At 45.3% G+C, this 12,128-nt stretch overlaps 1 protein-coding gene across 5 annotated transcripts in view; it reads right to left on the bottom strand.

Annotated features, from left to right (window-relative positions):
* Nucleotides 1-12,128, bottom strand: part of PRDM11 (PR/SET domain 11) — a 48,011-nt gene that overhangs the window by 17,869 nt on the left and 18,014 nt on the right. For 4 of the 5 annotated variants that reach the window (XM_033061534.1, XM_033061537.1, XM_033061535.1 and 1 more), the window contains exons 3-7: nucleotides 11,939-12,042; nucleotides 10,814-11,076; nucleotides 10,026-10,093; nucleotides 4,128-4,537; nucleotides 2,435-2,582 (exon numbers count right to left, since the gene is read on the bottom strand). In XM_033061534.1, coding sequence (XP_032917425.1) covers nucleotides 2,435-2,582; nucleotides 4,128-4,537; nucleotides 10,026-10,093; nucleotides 10,814-11,076; nucleotides 11,939-12,042 — 993 coding nt within the window. The remainder of the gene's footprint in view (nucleotides 1-2,434; nucleotides 2,583-4,127; nucleotides 4,538-10,025; nucleotides 10,094-10,813; nucleotides 11,077-11,938; nucleotides 12,043-12,128) is intronic. The other variant, XM_033061536.2, reaches the window with a different exon arrangement.

Here is a 12,128-nt window from a genome sequence, read left to right on the forward strand (position 1 = left end):
TATTGACTCAGAAAGCTTTTAACACATACCACCCTTTTTCAGCTCTCTCTGATTCATAAATTAGATCCACTTCTGCCAGATTTCCAAATCTCCCCTTCATCTGAAGTGAGACTGTGACTTTTGCAGAATACAAATGTTTCAACAGAAGTAAAAGGACATCCTCAGTGGAAGGTGAGCAAGCTCTGCCCTGGTCAGGCACCAGCATTAAAAGGAATGTCCTCTGCATGAAACCAGTTGAGTCATTCCTCAGAAATTAGGTTTTTTTCCTTGCCAGACCACTACTTCCTTGAGCAGCCTTTTATTGCACCACTAAAAATAAATTACTAGATTTAGAATTACAGAACATCTTTAAAAAAAAAAAAAAAGAAAAGCATGTCATGAATGCCTGACATACAATGAACTTTTCAGGAAAGAAGCTAGTGCACTATCCTTTCAAAGGTGAGGCCAGACAGGTTAAAGGTGACCCTTGAAGACCACACAAAACACACCATCCTGCTACACCACACTGTCTGTGTTCAATTTCACTGAAGCTTCTGTAACCTTTTTGCCAAGTCTGTAGCCCAGCCATGGCATGATGATGCACACTCATATTAACTGGAATAGTTTCCTGCAACCAACCTCCAAATACAACAGGACAGCCTGGAGAGCATGGTGTGCTGTTAACACCTTGGCCCTTTTCCCTGCTGAAGCTTATCAGGATAATGGTCTGGGTTTTTCCAGAGATGGGGGCAGCATGCTAGATGCAGAGGTGCAAATTAAGGAGACATAGTATAAAAGAGCTACCGCATACATTATCACCACCTGAAGCGACACTATTAAAGCCTAGTTCCAGAATCAGTGTTGTAAATGGGAACCTCACACAGTTCTGGAGCAATTCAAATGTTATAACACAGTTCTTTCTTGCATCTATATGGGGAAAGAAAGCAGTATAAAACCAACATGTCTAAGATTTTAACCTATGTAGCTGTGAATTTAGACTGTAAACTCTTCATGACAGGAGAACACAGTATAGATCCCACCCTAAACAAAACTAAGTGCAAAGTAACTGTACTAAAGCTGACAGAATTACAGTAAAACAAAACCAAACTGACTTGAGGTCAGAAGCAGTCCCTACATCTTTTTTGGTTTCTGTTCAGGGGTGAGGTGGTTCAAAGCTGAAGATTTGACAACAAGCAAGAAAATAATATTATACAATTATCTTTAAATGTTGTCATATGACAAAATAATAGTATTTTAACTGCAAATTGTGAAAGGCAGGAGTTTCAGACTGGAGCAAACAGAAGCTGAACTCTTTAACACAAGTGCATGTGTTAAATCCAGGCCTATGCCTTTGCAACCCTTTTCATCAGTCTAAAACCCCATGGTGCCCAGACCTGTCCTCAGAATCATGCCTTCTTCCCTTCCCTGCCTGCCCAAGCTCTGTTTTTACACTCCTCTCCCCAAAGCTGTGTGTAAGTCACAGTAAGCCCCGGACAGCCCACTACTGCTGAATGAAAGATAAAAGCAATGATCCGTAAGAGTCTTAGAGTAATAAGGCTGTATTTCTGCACATACTGCATATACTAATATTCAGGAAGATAATGGGAATGCAGTAGTAGGATAAATTTGTGAGTTGATTGCAAAGGGATCTCTGTAGCGTGCTGTTTCAGTAAATAATATTTCACAGGCATAGGAAGAGATCCAGATAATGATTTCTACTGCACTTCTTAGTTTATACAGCATTTAAAGCATGGGGAAGCCAGTGAAAGCTCTTGATCTTTATGAACCCAAATATGTCCTACATTCCAAGCTCTACAGTATTTGAGATTCCTCTTTGCCATTGCAGAGGGCCAGTCCTATGATTAGCTGCCATATTCATAGTGCTCTGTTAGCCAGCAGGGGGATGGATGGGCTGGGTCAGCTGCTGACCTTCCCCACAGGATACTGATACACACGGAGAAGCCATGTGAACATGCAGCAGCTCAGGAAGGAGCATCTTTGTTTACATGACACAGACTAAAAATGATGTTTTCTCTTTCGTGACCTGGTGGCCTGTGCAGGAGCCGTCCATTTTAGAGGGTTTTGGTCAGACTCTGCACTGGGTTCAGGGGGCCTTTTAGAGCAAGGTGCTTGCAGACAGGACCCTGGCATGACACTAGGATCTTGTATCCTATGGAAAGCCCAGACCCCATCACGTATTTCTGCCAGTGTCTGACACATCTGGCTGACCTGGCTGGCGAGGTCAGCCACGCTCTGGCTGACGGCATGCATGCTATCTGCCATGTCCCTGTGAATGGCCACCAGCTCCTGGCAGAACTGCCTGAGCAGGTCTGTCTGCTGTGTATGGGAATGGAGAAGCTGGCAATCGAAGCTGGAGAGGGGCGGGCTCCTCGTGCGGGGGTGCGGGGGCCTGCAGGCCGAGGTGGTGCGTGGGGATGGACAGTGCAGTTCCTGCCTTTGGCCGACAGCTCCCGAGGGCTCTGAGCAGGACGAAGTGCAGAGGAAGGAGGGCCTGGAGAACCGACTGACACCTGCACCAGCCTGCTGCAGCGAAGAGAAGCGCTGTTCCTGGGAAGTGCCGGGCATCTCTTCATCTTCATCAGCTTAAACAGAAGAGGAAGTATGAATTATTAATGTGGAACCCCTCTCAGTAGTAGCTTCTGTTTCAGGATATCTGAAAGAACGTGGAAAAAGGGTTTTCCCCTCCCCCCAGTCTGCCAGTTCAGACAAGCCTGTAGCTTCTGATGTGTAACTCAAAGCATGATGTTAGCATCTGGATGACAAGCTTAGCCATGAGACACCTGAGATTGGGTGAACCCAAGCTATTGTGGTATTCTGTACAGAGCACTGTTCATTACTAGCATATGAATCCATTTCAGACAGTTGCAATGACTTCTCTTCCCCAAACCTATAGGCAGCTAGAACAAATATTCTGGAGGGACACAGACTTCTCATGGAAAAATCCTGCTCCCCTGTCATTTCTTACATCCTCTGCACTGAGAAGAACATAGATGCATTTGCTGCTCTCAAAGTGTGCTCTGCAAATCCACTCATGGCCTGGCATCACTAAGACAACCAGGCAGTCAGACATAGCAGCAACAGGACTCTATGTTATTCAGGCAAATACACCTGATGCAAAATCAAAACTAAAGCAAAATGCCATGGGAAATTTCTCATTAGTCTGATAAATATCTAGTGATGCACCAGTTCACAGGTACAGGCATGTGAAGAGTAAGAGACAAGGTTTCACCTGGTGCAGCTGCCCACTGGTTTCCTTGCATAGCCTCTACTCTTTTTACCTCTGAAATAGTGCAACTGGCTTCCAAGATAGATGCAAAGAATGACCAAGTCCCAACTCATCAGCTCTGGAAGATTCTGTCCTTGCTTTCCCACTAACAACTTCCGATATGATATCAGACCTAGTGTGGGAGGACAGTGCCACCCATGAGGTGTTAGTTGACTCACTTCCCAAGAACTTATCACCTTCTTCTCTCCTTTGTAACCCTAAAAGCTCACAAACAAGAAACTGCAACTCCACAGAAGAAAACGGCGTGTACAAAACTATAGAAAGAACCTGCACAGAGCAGCTTGTGTTTTAGCACTGGAAGGTGCCTGAGACTTGTGGTGTAAGATTAGCTTCAAAAGCAGGGCCAGCAGTTTCTTTAAAACCAGTGAAGAAGGAGTCATTACTGTCTCTCTTTTCACAGCGTTCATGCTGATCCTTCAGACCACTACTGAGAAATCATTAGTGGCCCAGCCTCAGCAATGAACACCCGTGATCACTGAGAGCCCCCAAAGCTCTCTTGGAAGTGATCCATTGGTGACAAGCAGGTGCCTCTCAGTTTGGTAGTATGACTGAAGGCAGTCATACTTCAACTACAGATGCTCCCTTACTTGTAGGATTAACTAATACTTACAATCCATTATCTACCCTCAGACGACAGTATGGAAAAGAACTAGATAAACAGATAAAGATGATCTTAACTTGGAAACAATTCATCTCAACACTCCACAACCACCAGAGCAGAAACCAACCACAGCAGAAAGACCTGTCTTGACAGGAATCCCAGGATCTCACACAACTCTTCTGGAGTGAAACTGAGATATGCAAGCACAAGACAAAGAGGTGTTAAGGCAGTGATACTTACAGCTCGTTGGTGGGCTGTCAACCACGTCCAGATCCGCTCTCTGGTGGGATCTCTGGTGGGAGGAGTGCAGCGCTGACTCGATGGCTCTCTGGTGGTTGGTCAGGACGATGGCTGAGGGCTGCCCCACGCTGCCAGGGCTGGAGAGGGACCTCTGCATGAATGCCAGCTTGTCCTTGGTCCTCCTCTTCATGTCGTCCCATCTGTGTTTAATGTCTTTTACAGACCTGGGCACCTGGCTGACTGATGTGATCTGCCTGGCTATGCCTTCCCAGATCTTGTCCCTGTCAGCATGGCACAGACGCATTGTCTCCCTCCCAAACAGCACAGCTTCATTTCGGGTCACCTCAGTGACCAGAATGTCCAGTTCTTCCTTGGAAAACTTGGGCTTCCTCTTTCGTTCAGCCATGTTCCTTGGGTTGAGCATCCCGCAAAGCATAATTGGGTAAAAGGAAATCAGCTCAAAGCAACCCCCTGCATCCAACCACTTGGCCAGTGCAGTACTGGGGCAGAGGAGTTTGGTGGGATCCAGCTCCCCCGACCCACCACAACCTCTCACCAGGAAAACGCAGCTGTTTTGTTTTTAGAAGGCAATTTTCAAGCTTAAGAAAAAAAAAAAATACCAAGCAATGCTAGTGTGAAGGAGCCTTCTCAGCTTTAAAGTTAAAATTAAATTTTACACATCGTCTGAAGCCATGACTTACATAGGAGATTTTCAGTTCAGCCTCACATCACTTGCCACAGTTTGCGCACGGAAAAAAATGTGAGAACTCACAATCACAGCGGTGAATTAGCTTCTAATGTGACACTGCTTGAAACTCAGAGGAAATTTAGAGGCGTGAAATGTATCTTATTGTTCTACATGGCACAACATGCAATATAAACTTTTACACCATCCTTTCTGTTACAACTTGCAGGATGGTCTGAAAACGCTACATTAAATTGGATTTTTTAGGGTAGGTAGGTTTTGACTAGACTGGTGGACAATTTCTGCAACTAGCTTTCCCTAAGGAAAGATCTTTTTTCAGCACTGGGATACTCTACATCCAGCATTTGTCTGCTTCACAGCAAGCTCCTGTTTCACCCAGAAATTGCTGCCATTTCCCATTGTTCTCAAAAGGAATGAGGCCACCCACTTGTTCTTCCTGGCTAGGCTTTCCGTCACTGCCACCGACATGAGCCTGCACCCAGTTTCTGGTGCTTCAAATCAACAACTTGTAGCCTCAGCCCACTGAGAAAAAGAGGCAGCCATCCTGAGAACAAGCAGTTTTCTCCAAAGGGGGTGTGTGTTAATTTCTCCAGCCACAGTCAAAGAAAACAATAAAAATAAACAAAATGTTAGTCCTAACTATGTTTTGTTATTGGGGGAAAAAAAACCCCAAAATAAGGCAGTAGATCTATTCAGTAAGGAAGGAGAAAACAGATTGTCTGAACCTACAGAAACACACTGACCCATACCACATGTCATTCTATTTCCTTCCTAGTGCCACTAACACTGTTGTTTAATCAATCTCACTGACACTGCCTCTGCCATCAGGGCAGGTGTCAGTTTGGTTAAAGCTGGAAAACCAGTAAGAGAAGTTGCTCAAATCCAGGCCACATCAGGGAGAGCTGGGACCTAAGTGCACAGATGCATTTCACGGGAACAAACACAAATGAATGCTTGAAATATTGTCTTGGTGAAGCTTCATTTATAGAGAGAAAGGGGTGTTTAGAGAGGATGGTAATGAAATGATGGAGAGCCAGCAAAGCACCTGTTACCCTGAATCTCAAAAAACCCCAACAAAAAACCCCACCAAACTTAAAAGGAAAAAGGAGTTCTCCCAGTTGAACACAAGAAGGGAAAAGGCTACACCAAACATGGAGCAAGGTAATATTTACAATTTGACTTCTATTGCATTCAGTAAAACTGGGCTTGGTGTATCTCCTCATCAGGTATGCATGACTGCACAGCGTTATCAGTGCCTCCATGAGGTGGCAACAAACCTCCACTGACAAGCTGCTCTGGTGAAAAATAGTAAAAAGTATTCTGCAAAGTGCTGTGGGCAGGGGTGAACTTGCAGAACAGAACAGAACAGAACCCTGCTCTCTTGAGCCACAGGGTCACAAAACCTGATGCCCCCTCTTCTCTGCTGAACTCACAGCTGCTGTCACTAGCAAAGCTGCAACAATGGAGAATTACAGCCCTGTCTGCTCTTCCCAGACAGGATATCCCATCAAGTGCACTTAGGACAGCTTATGGCAGGCCTGGATATTCAGATTTCAGTGCTTCCACTCATATGCTCAAGCACGATTTGGGTAAAAACAATCTAATTTACATATTCCAATAACAAACTTGCCGCACAGTGAGTAATGAGCTCTGGCCAGTTTTAATCACAAATTCAATTAGCATTAGGTTCCTAGCAGGCACATCAACCTCCTCCTTATAAAAATGCAGACAGTATTACTATCAGAGGGATCTTTTTCTCCTCTAGCATGCCATATGTCCCTAGAGGCAGTCACTGACATTTACAAATACCTCTCTGGTGATGCCATGAGGTTTTAGCAGGCTCCAGAGCAGCCCCAGCTGTGAGGTTGTGAATTCACACCTCAGCCCAGGTCAATCTGAAAGTGCAAGACACATTGAACAGTGGGCACATAATGATTACCCCACAAAAATATCAATCAAGTCCACTTTTCTTGGCTTCTAAGAAACAAACGTGCAATTTTTCCCAGGGCTTTGCAGGAGTTTTTGGTTTGGCTATTTTTTTTTCAGGGATCACAGTCCCACCAGTAATTAAGGATCCCTTCACTCTGCATAAATTTGAATGTAATAGATAAGAACGTTTGTTCCACTTGCAGGTAGCAGAAATCAGTTTAAGACATTCAAGAAAATGACATTCATAGGCTGGTGGCTTTTACTCACCCTAAACACAAAGGCAGTCACAGTAACTCTGACTGTTTTTCAAATGCTTATTTTCAGAAGGTCCTGTAAAATTGGAACAGCAGCTCTGTACTTACAAGATGTACTAGTCAAAGTTGGTCCTGCTTTAAGCAGGCTACTGGAACACTTGACCAGAGCTCCTTCCAAGCTTTATTATTGTATGAAAATCAAATCAGAGATGCCTCCATTATAAGGATGATTTACAGGACAGTCTGGTTCCCCATGATCTCTGTTACTGTGTTTGGAGAGGAAAGGGGGCAGAATGGAAGTAGTGACAAAGCCTTGCTTCAGCCTTTTCACACTGGCTAAGGCAAAGGATGAATTTATACTGTGCCACAAGCCTAAGAATTCAGGTACTCACATGTAAGACGGGCTACAGACTATAAATGCTCAAAATATCCTGGAAACCCCAAACATGAGGCACTACAGTTTAACAGTTCAGTTATGCACCACTAGTTTCTATCCTCCATCTCATTCTGGGCCAAGTGATACATCCACAGAAGGATGGGCTTTCTGAATTACTTTCGGATTTTTGCCAGATCCATTATTTTTAGAGAACTCCAACAGCTGAATAAGAGGATTTCCTCAGAAGCTACCAGGAAAATGGATGGTCCTCTGCAATCTTTCAGAAGCCCCAAGAACTGCCATCAGTAGAAATTTATGGTTTGTGTCCAAGAAAGCATTAATTTTGCTTGCTGCAATCCATGGCAATCAGCACCCAGAAAAATAAAAACAGGGGAAGAAGATGTTTGCGTATGTCGAAGTCATGGAGTTTCATGAAGTATTGCAAACAGCAGGGCTTTACTCTGGACAGAGAAGAGTGCATTAGCCACGTGCCAGCAGCCAGCTTAGGAGAACATGCTCCCAGCATCAGGAGTTTGCCTTGACTGACTAACTGATGAGGGGAAGGGCAAGAGGATGTTATCATTGCCATGCCATCTGCTGCACTTGTTACTCCTTCCTCCCTGTCATCCACTGCCTTGGGTAAACAGGCACTTGAAATTAAACTAGCAAGTGCTGCAGTGTACATAGTGTCCTCAGGCAACATGAACATGGACTCAGATGTGGTATTCAAACAACAAAAACAATAGCCAGATCTACAAGAAGAGAGAGGAGTCAGCCCAAGCTGCCCTCCCCATGCCATACCCACCTACCCAGAAGGTGAGTAGATCTGCTTTGCAAAGCACTCCATCTGTGAGTGATAGCAAAGAGCACCATCTGAAAAACAAAAAGAGCGCTGTCTACAGCGTCCTGGAAGTCAAGTGTGGTTTCTGTGTGTGATCTCAGTGTCAGGTGATGTTCTAGCACAGAATATTGAGCACATCTTAGTCTAAAAGATGCTAACAAAAAAAATCAAGGCTTTTTGCGGACTCCTATTGCCACTTGAACTGTCAGTCAGACTCTACATAATACTACTGGTTATAAGCACTTTTCAAGAGTAAAATCAGACAGGTCAGTAAGACAGGTGTAGCCTGCAGAGACCCTTTGACACACCCTTCCCGTGAGGGGTCACAAACATCCCCTTTCCACAAAGCCATAACCTCCATGCCTTACAAGGCTGCACACAATGGCCAGACCACACTCGTAATGAGACTGAACCATGGCAAATACAAGTTTAGGCAAAAACATTCTCCTCTTTGGTGCTAGGACCTCAAGTAGTGCCCATTTAAATCCAGATATCAAGCTTAAGTTCATGGCAGTAGGAAGAAGAATTTTTGCTTTTCAAGACTGTGTTTTTCCCAGCTTCACTGTCATGCAGATCATAAAGATCCAGATCTATGTAGATTTTTGAACTTTGCATTCTTTACTTCTAGATAGATGTCTGCCTACCTATCTCTTCACTGTACCATTACTTCTTTTTTAAGTGATGACTCTAGCCTGGTCTAGTATTTTATCTCATCCTGCAGTGAACACCTGAAATCCTTACAAGAAAATTGAATCCTTTGCTGAACTTTATGAACATAAATGCCAGAACAGCTGCTATCCATGTGAAGACTGAAATGGTCAAAAGTGATGCAACCAGACATGACCAATTAGGTTAATCTTGCATTTACCTGTACTTCATGCTTTTTATTCCCTTAATAAGGGACAACTGAAAATCCTGGACATCCAGGCCAGCAAACCAGATAATCCCACACTGCTTTACTCCTGCAGGAAATGCCTTCTTGATAATAACTGCTTCCAAAGCTCCCTGCAGAAGCAGGGCTGGCCTCACCATGCAGCACTGCCCCATTCTGGCGACTCGCCACACGTACGAGGCCTCGGTGCCCTATGTTTTGCAGATATAAATGCATATGCCAGTACTTGAACACTGCCCCATGGTCACACAAGCACAATCCCTTGGTGCTGCAGCTCCCGGAGTAGAGCCAGCCGTGCTGCCGGCAGCTCTGCTGAGGCACAGGGCCGGCAGAGGGAGCGCAAGCACGCGCACCAGCTCTGCTCCAGTCACCCAGCTCCTCACACAGCACAGCTGGCACTGCACACCGACAGCCAGCACGGACAGCTGACTCAAAGGAAGCCCAGAAAGAAACAAAAAAAACCACCTCTTCTAGTAGCTGTCAAATGAGTAAGGACAAAAGCAAAAACCCAAAGAGAATCAATTGTTACCTTGGGAATAATGCAAAGCATTTTGCAAATATCTGAACATAACATTAAAAAATGAGTAAAAGAATGGAGTGAGACCTGTCAGTGCTTGTAAGAGTGGATAAATAGGATCATCTTTAACATTTATCCTCATTCCAGAAAATAGCAATCCTCCATATACATATCCTTGTCTTTTTTTAGACCCTTTCTTTGAATCTGACATCAAAGATACTCATATTACAATAAATACTGAAAGAGTACAAGCATAGCATTTGCACAATGGGTGGTGACATTTTGGTTTGGATTTCCAACACACCAAACAATAAGGAGTATTTGATGGCCTCTCTCTGGAAGACAGAATCCCAAGAGGGAAGGCAGAAAAGAACGAGACTCACCTCATCCAGTTTGCTTTGGTTTCATCTGTCCCATCTATGGATTTGTAGCGGTTGTTCTTATCAACGATCTGTGGAACAAGAGAAGGGATGCAGCACAGTCAACCAGCTGGTCCAGGCAGGAGAAGGTCTATGAATCTCAAATCACTGCTTCAGTTCTGGCCTTAAGTCATGGTGTGAAACTCTGTGCTGTGAATCTCAGCTCCCCTGGTACTACAGCATGCTGATCTGGAGTGTGTAGAGGCTACTTTGAGCTGAGTGACAGACATTTTTCTATGTACAAATATCGGTAACTATGGATGCAGCTGACAAAATCATTAACAATCCTGGGATATTAGCTTCCCTTTTGGGACAGGGCTGAGACTCAAGTCCTACACTGCAATTCTCATAATAATTAACATATTGATCCAGTGATCTCTCTATCTCATATGCTAACCAAGTCGTGTAGTATGAGGGGAAAAAAGTTTTGGTGCTGGAGTCTGCATGTAGATCAGTTCCTGATGGACTGGATCTCTCTTCTGGCCTTTTAGCCACGCCCTCTGCTCAGGCAGGCTGGGAGGGAGTGCTAGAGATCCATGATAGAGCTCTGCAATCCCTAGATCATCTATCTATACCCTTCAGCTGCTATTATATATATGGCAGGTTGATGCTGACATAGTGCCCATGTGGCAAGCAGAAGACCTTCAGAGAAGGGGGAAATTGGCTAAGGTTTGGTTCCACAAGCCCATGACTCCCCCAGCTCTGAGCTGCATGGCTGAGGTGTCACTTAGTTGGGGAAACTTATCACTCACCAGCCACGAGAAGAATCCTGCAGACCTGTCCTGGCTAGAGATCTGCCCCTCATAGGGCCCAAAGATGTGACCTTTGGGGATCACCTCGTTCATACAGCGCACGTCGTTCTCCCCACTGGGCTCTTTAACCACCTCCATTCCAGGTGGGATGGTCAGCGCTGCCCGGTCCGGAATGCCAACGGGCACTGGGGTGTCAGACACGAACACTGGGGGGCCATGGTTTGGACACTCATCCACAAAGTACTCCTGGCAGGACTCACAGACTGCAGATGTGAAGGAAACAGGGGTTAGGCAGGGCACACATGATGCACAGGCTCACACAGTGCACTGGACGCACAGCACTCAGGACAGCTCCCTGGCCCAGCTGAGCCCCTTCCCCAGACAACAGCCTACACGGATGCTTCACTGGCTGCTCCCTTGTTCTGCCACAGCTCTCAACAAGGGCTCTGCCCCAGCTCACCCTTTCCCTGCACCTGTGTGAGCCCTGGTGCCCTGCATGTGTTTGCCACTGATGGCTGCACACACGCGGAAAGGCTCCTCACCACTTGCAGAGACAGAGGATGGGGGCTCTCTGTATATCCCTGGTTAGCAGCAAGTCCTCCAGCCAAAAGGTTTGATTCCCCACAACCAGAGGGGAGCTAAAACAAGCATACCTGAAAAACAAATACCCTCATCATATAGCCTTCATTCTGTGCTTGGGAGAGAGACAGTATCCCAGACACCTGTCCTGTGTCCAGACAGAGATGCAGGTCTACCAGTTGATAATCTGCAAGTATGCCAACATAAATGGCACCAGTTTTCTTTCCAGAATATGAGGGAAAGAGTTGTCATCTGCTCAACGCTCCCTTTGCAACTTCTGAATTCAAGTTGTTAGGTTTTCCAGATTCTCAGGAAATGCGTGTTTTCATGTTTACAACTTGCTTTCCTCCTACCTCCCTACTTCTGCCTAGCACCTTCATGGACAAGCTGCTTTTGTTCAACAATTTCCCTATCAACCATGCCAGTCTTTTCAAGTGAGAATGCGAACTTGTCCCCAGCTTTTTTTTCCCCTTGCTTCCTGCCCCAAACTGACCAAAATCTACACAAGCAGCAGTGGTGCTCTTCCCTCATTTACAAGACACTTACACCAGAAATCCACTTGCTGAAAACTCTTGGTCATGATTACATCCCGTTTCCCTTTCAGTTTCTTGGGTTCCATCTCCATGGACTGTGGGTCAGGCCTTCCAGAGCTGAGGAGGGAACAACAGAAGGATGATGTTAACCTAGCAAGACACTGGGACTGCTCACAGAGAGAAGTTGAAGCAATGGGGCAGGA

The sequence above is a fragment of the Catharus ustulatus genome, chromosome 6 (genome assembly GCF_009819885.2).
Source record: "Catharus ustulatus isolate bCatUst1 chromosome 6, bCatUst1.pri.v2, whole genome shotgun sequence".
In the NCBI taxonomy this organism is placed as follows: domain Eukaryota; kingdom Metazoa; phylum Chordata; class Aves; order Passeriformes; family Turdidae; genus Catharus; species Catharus ustulatus.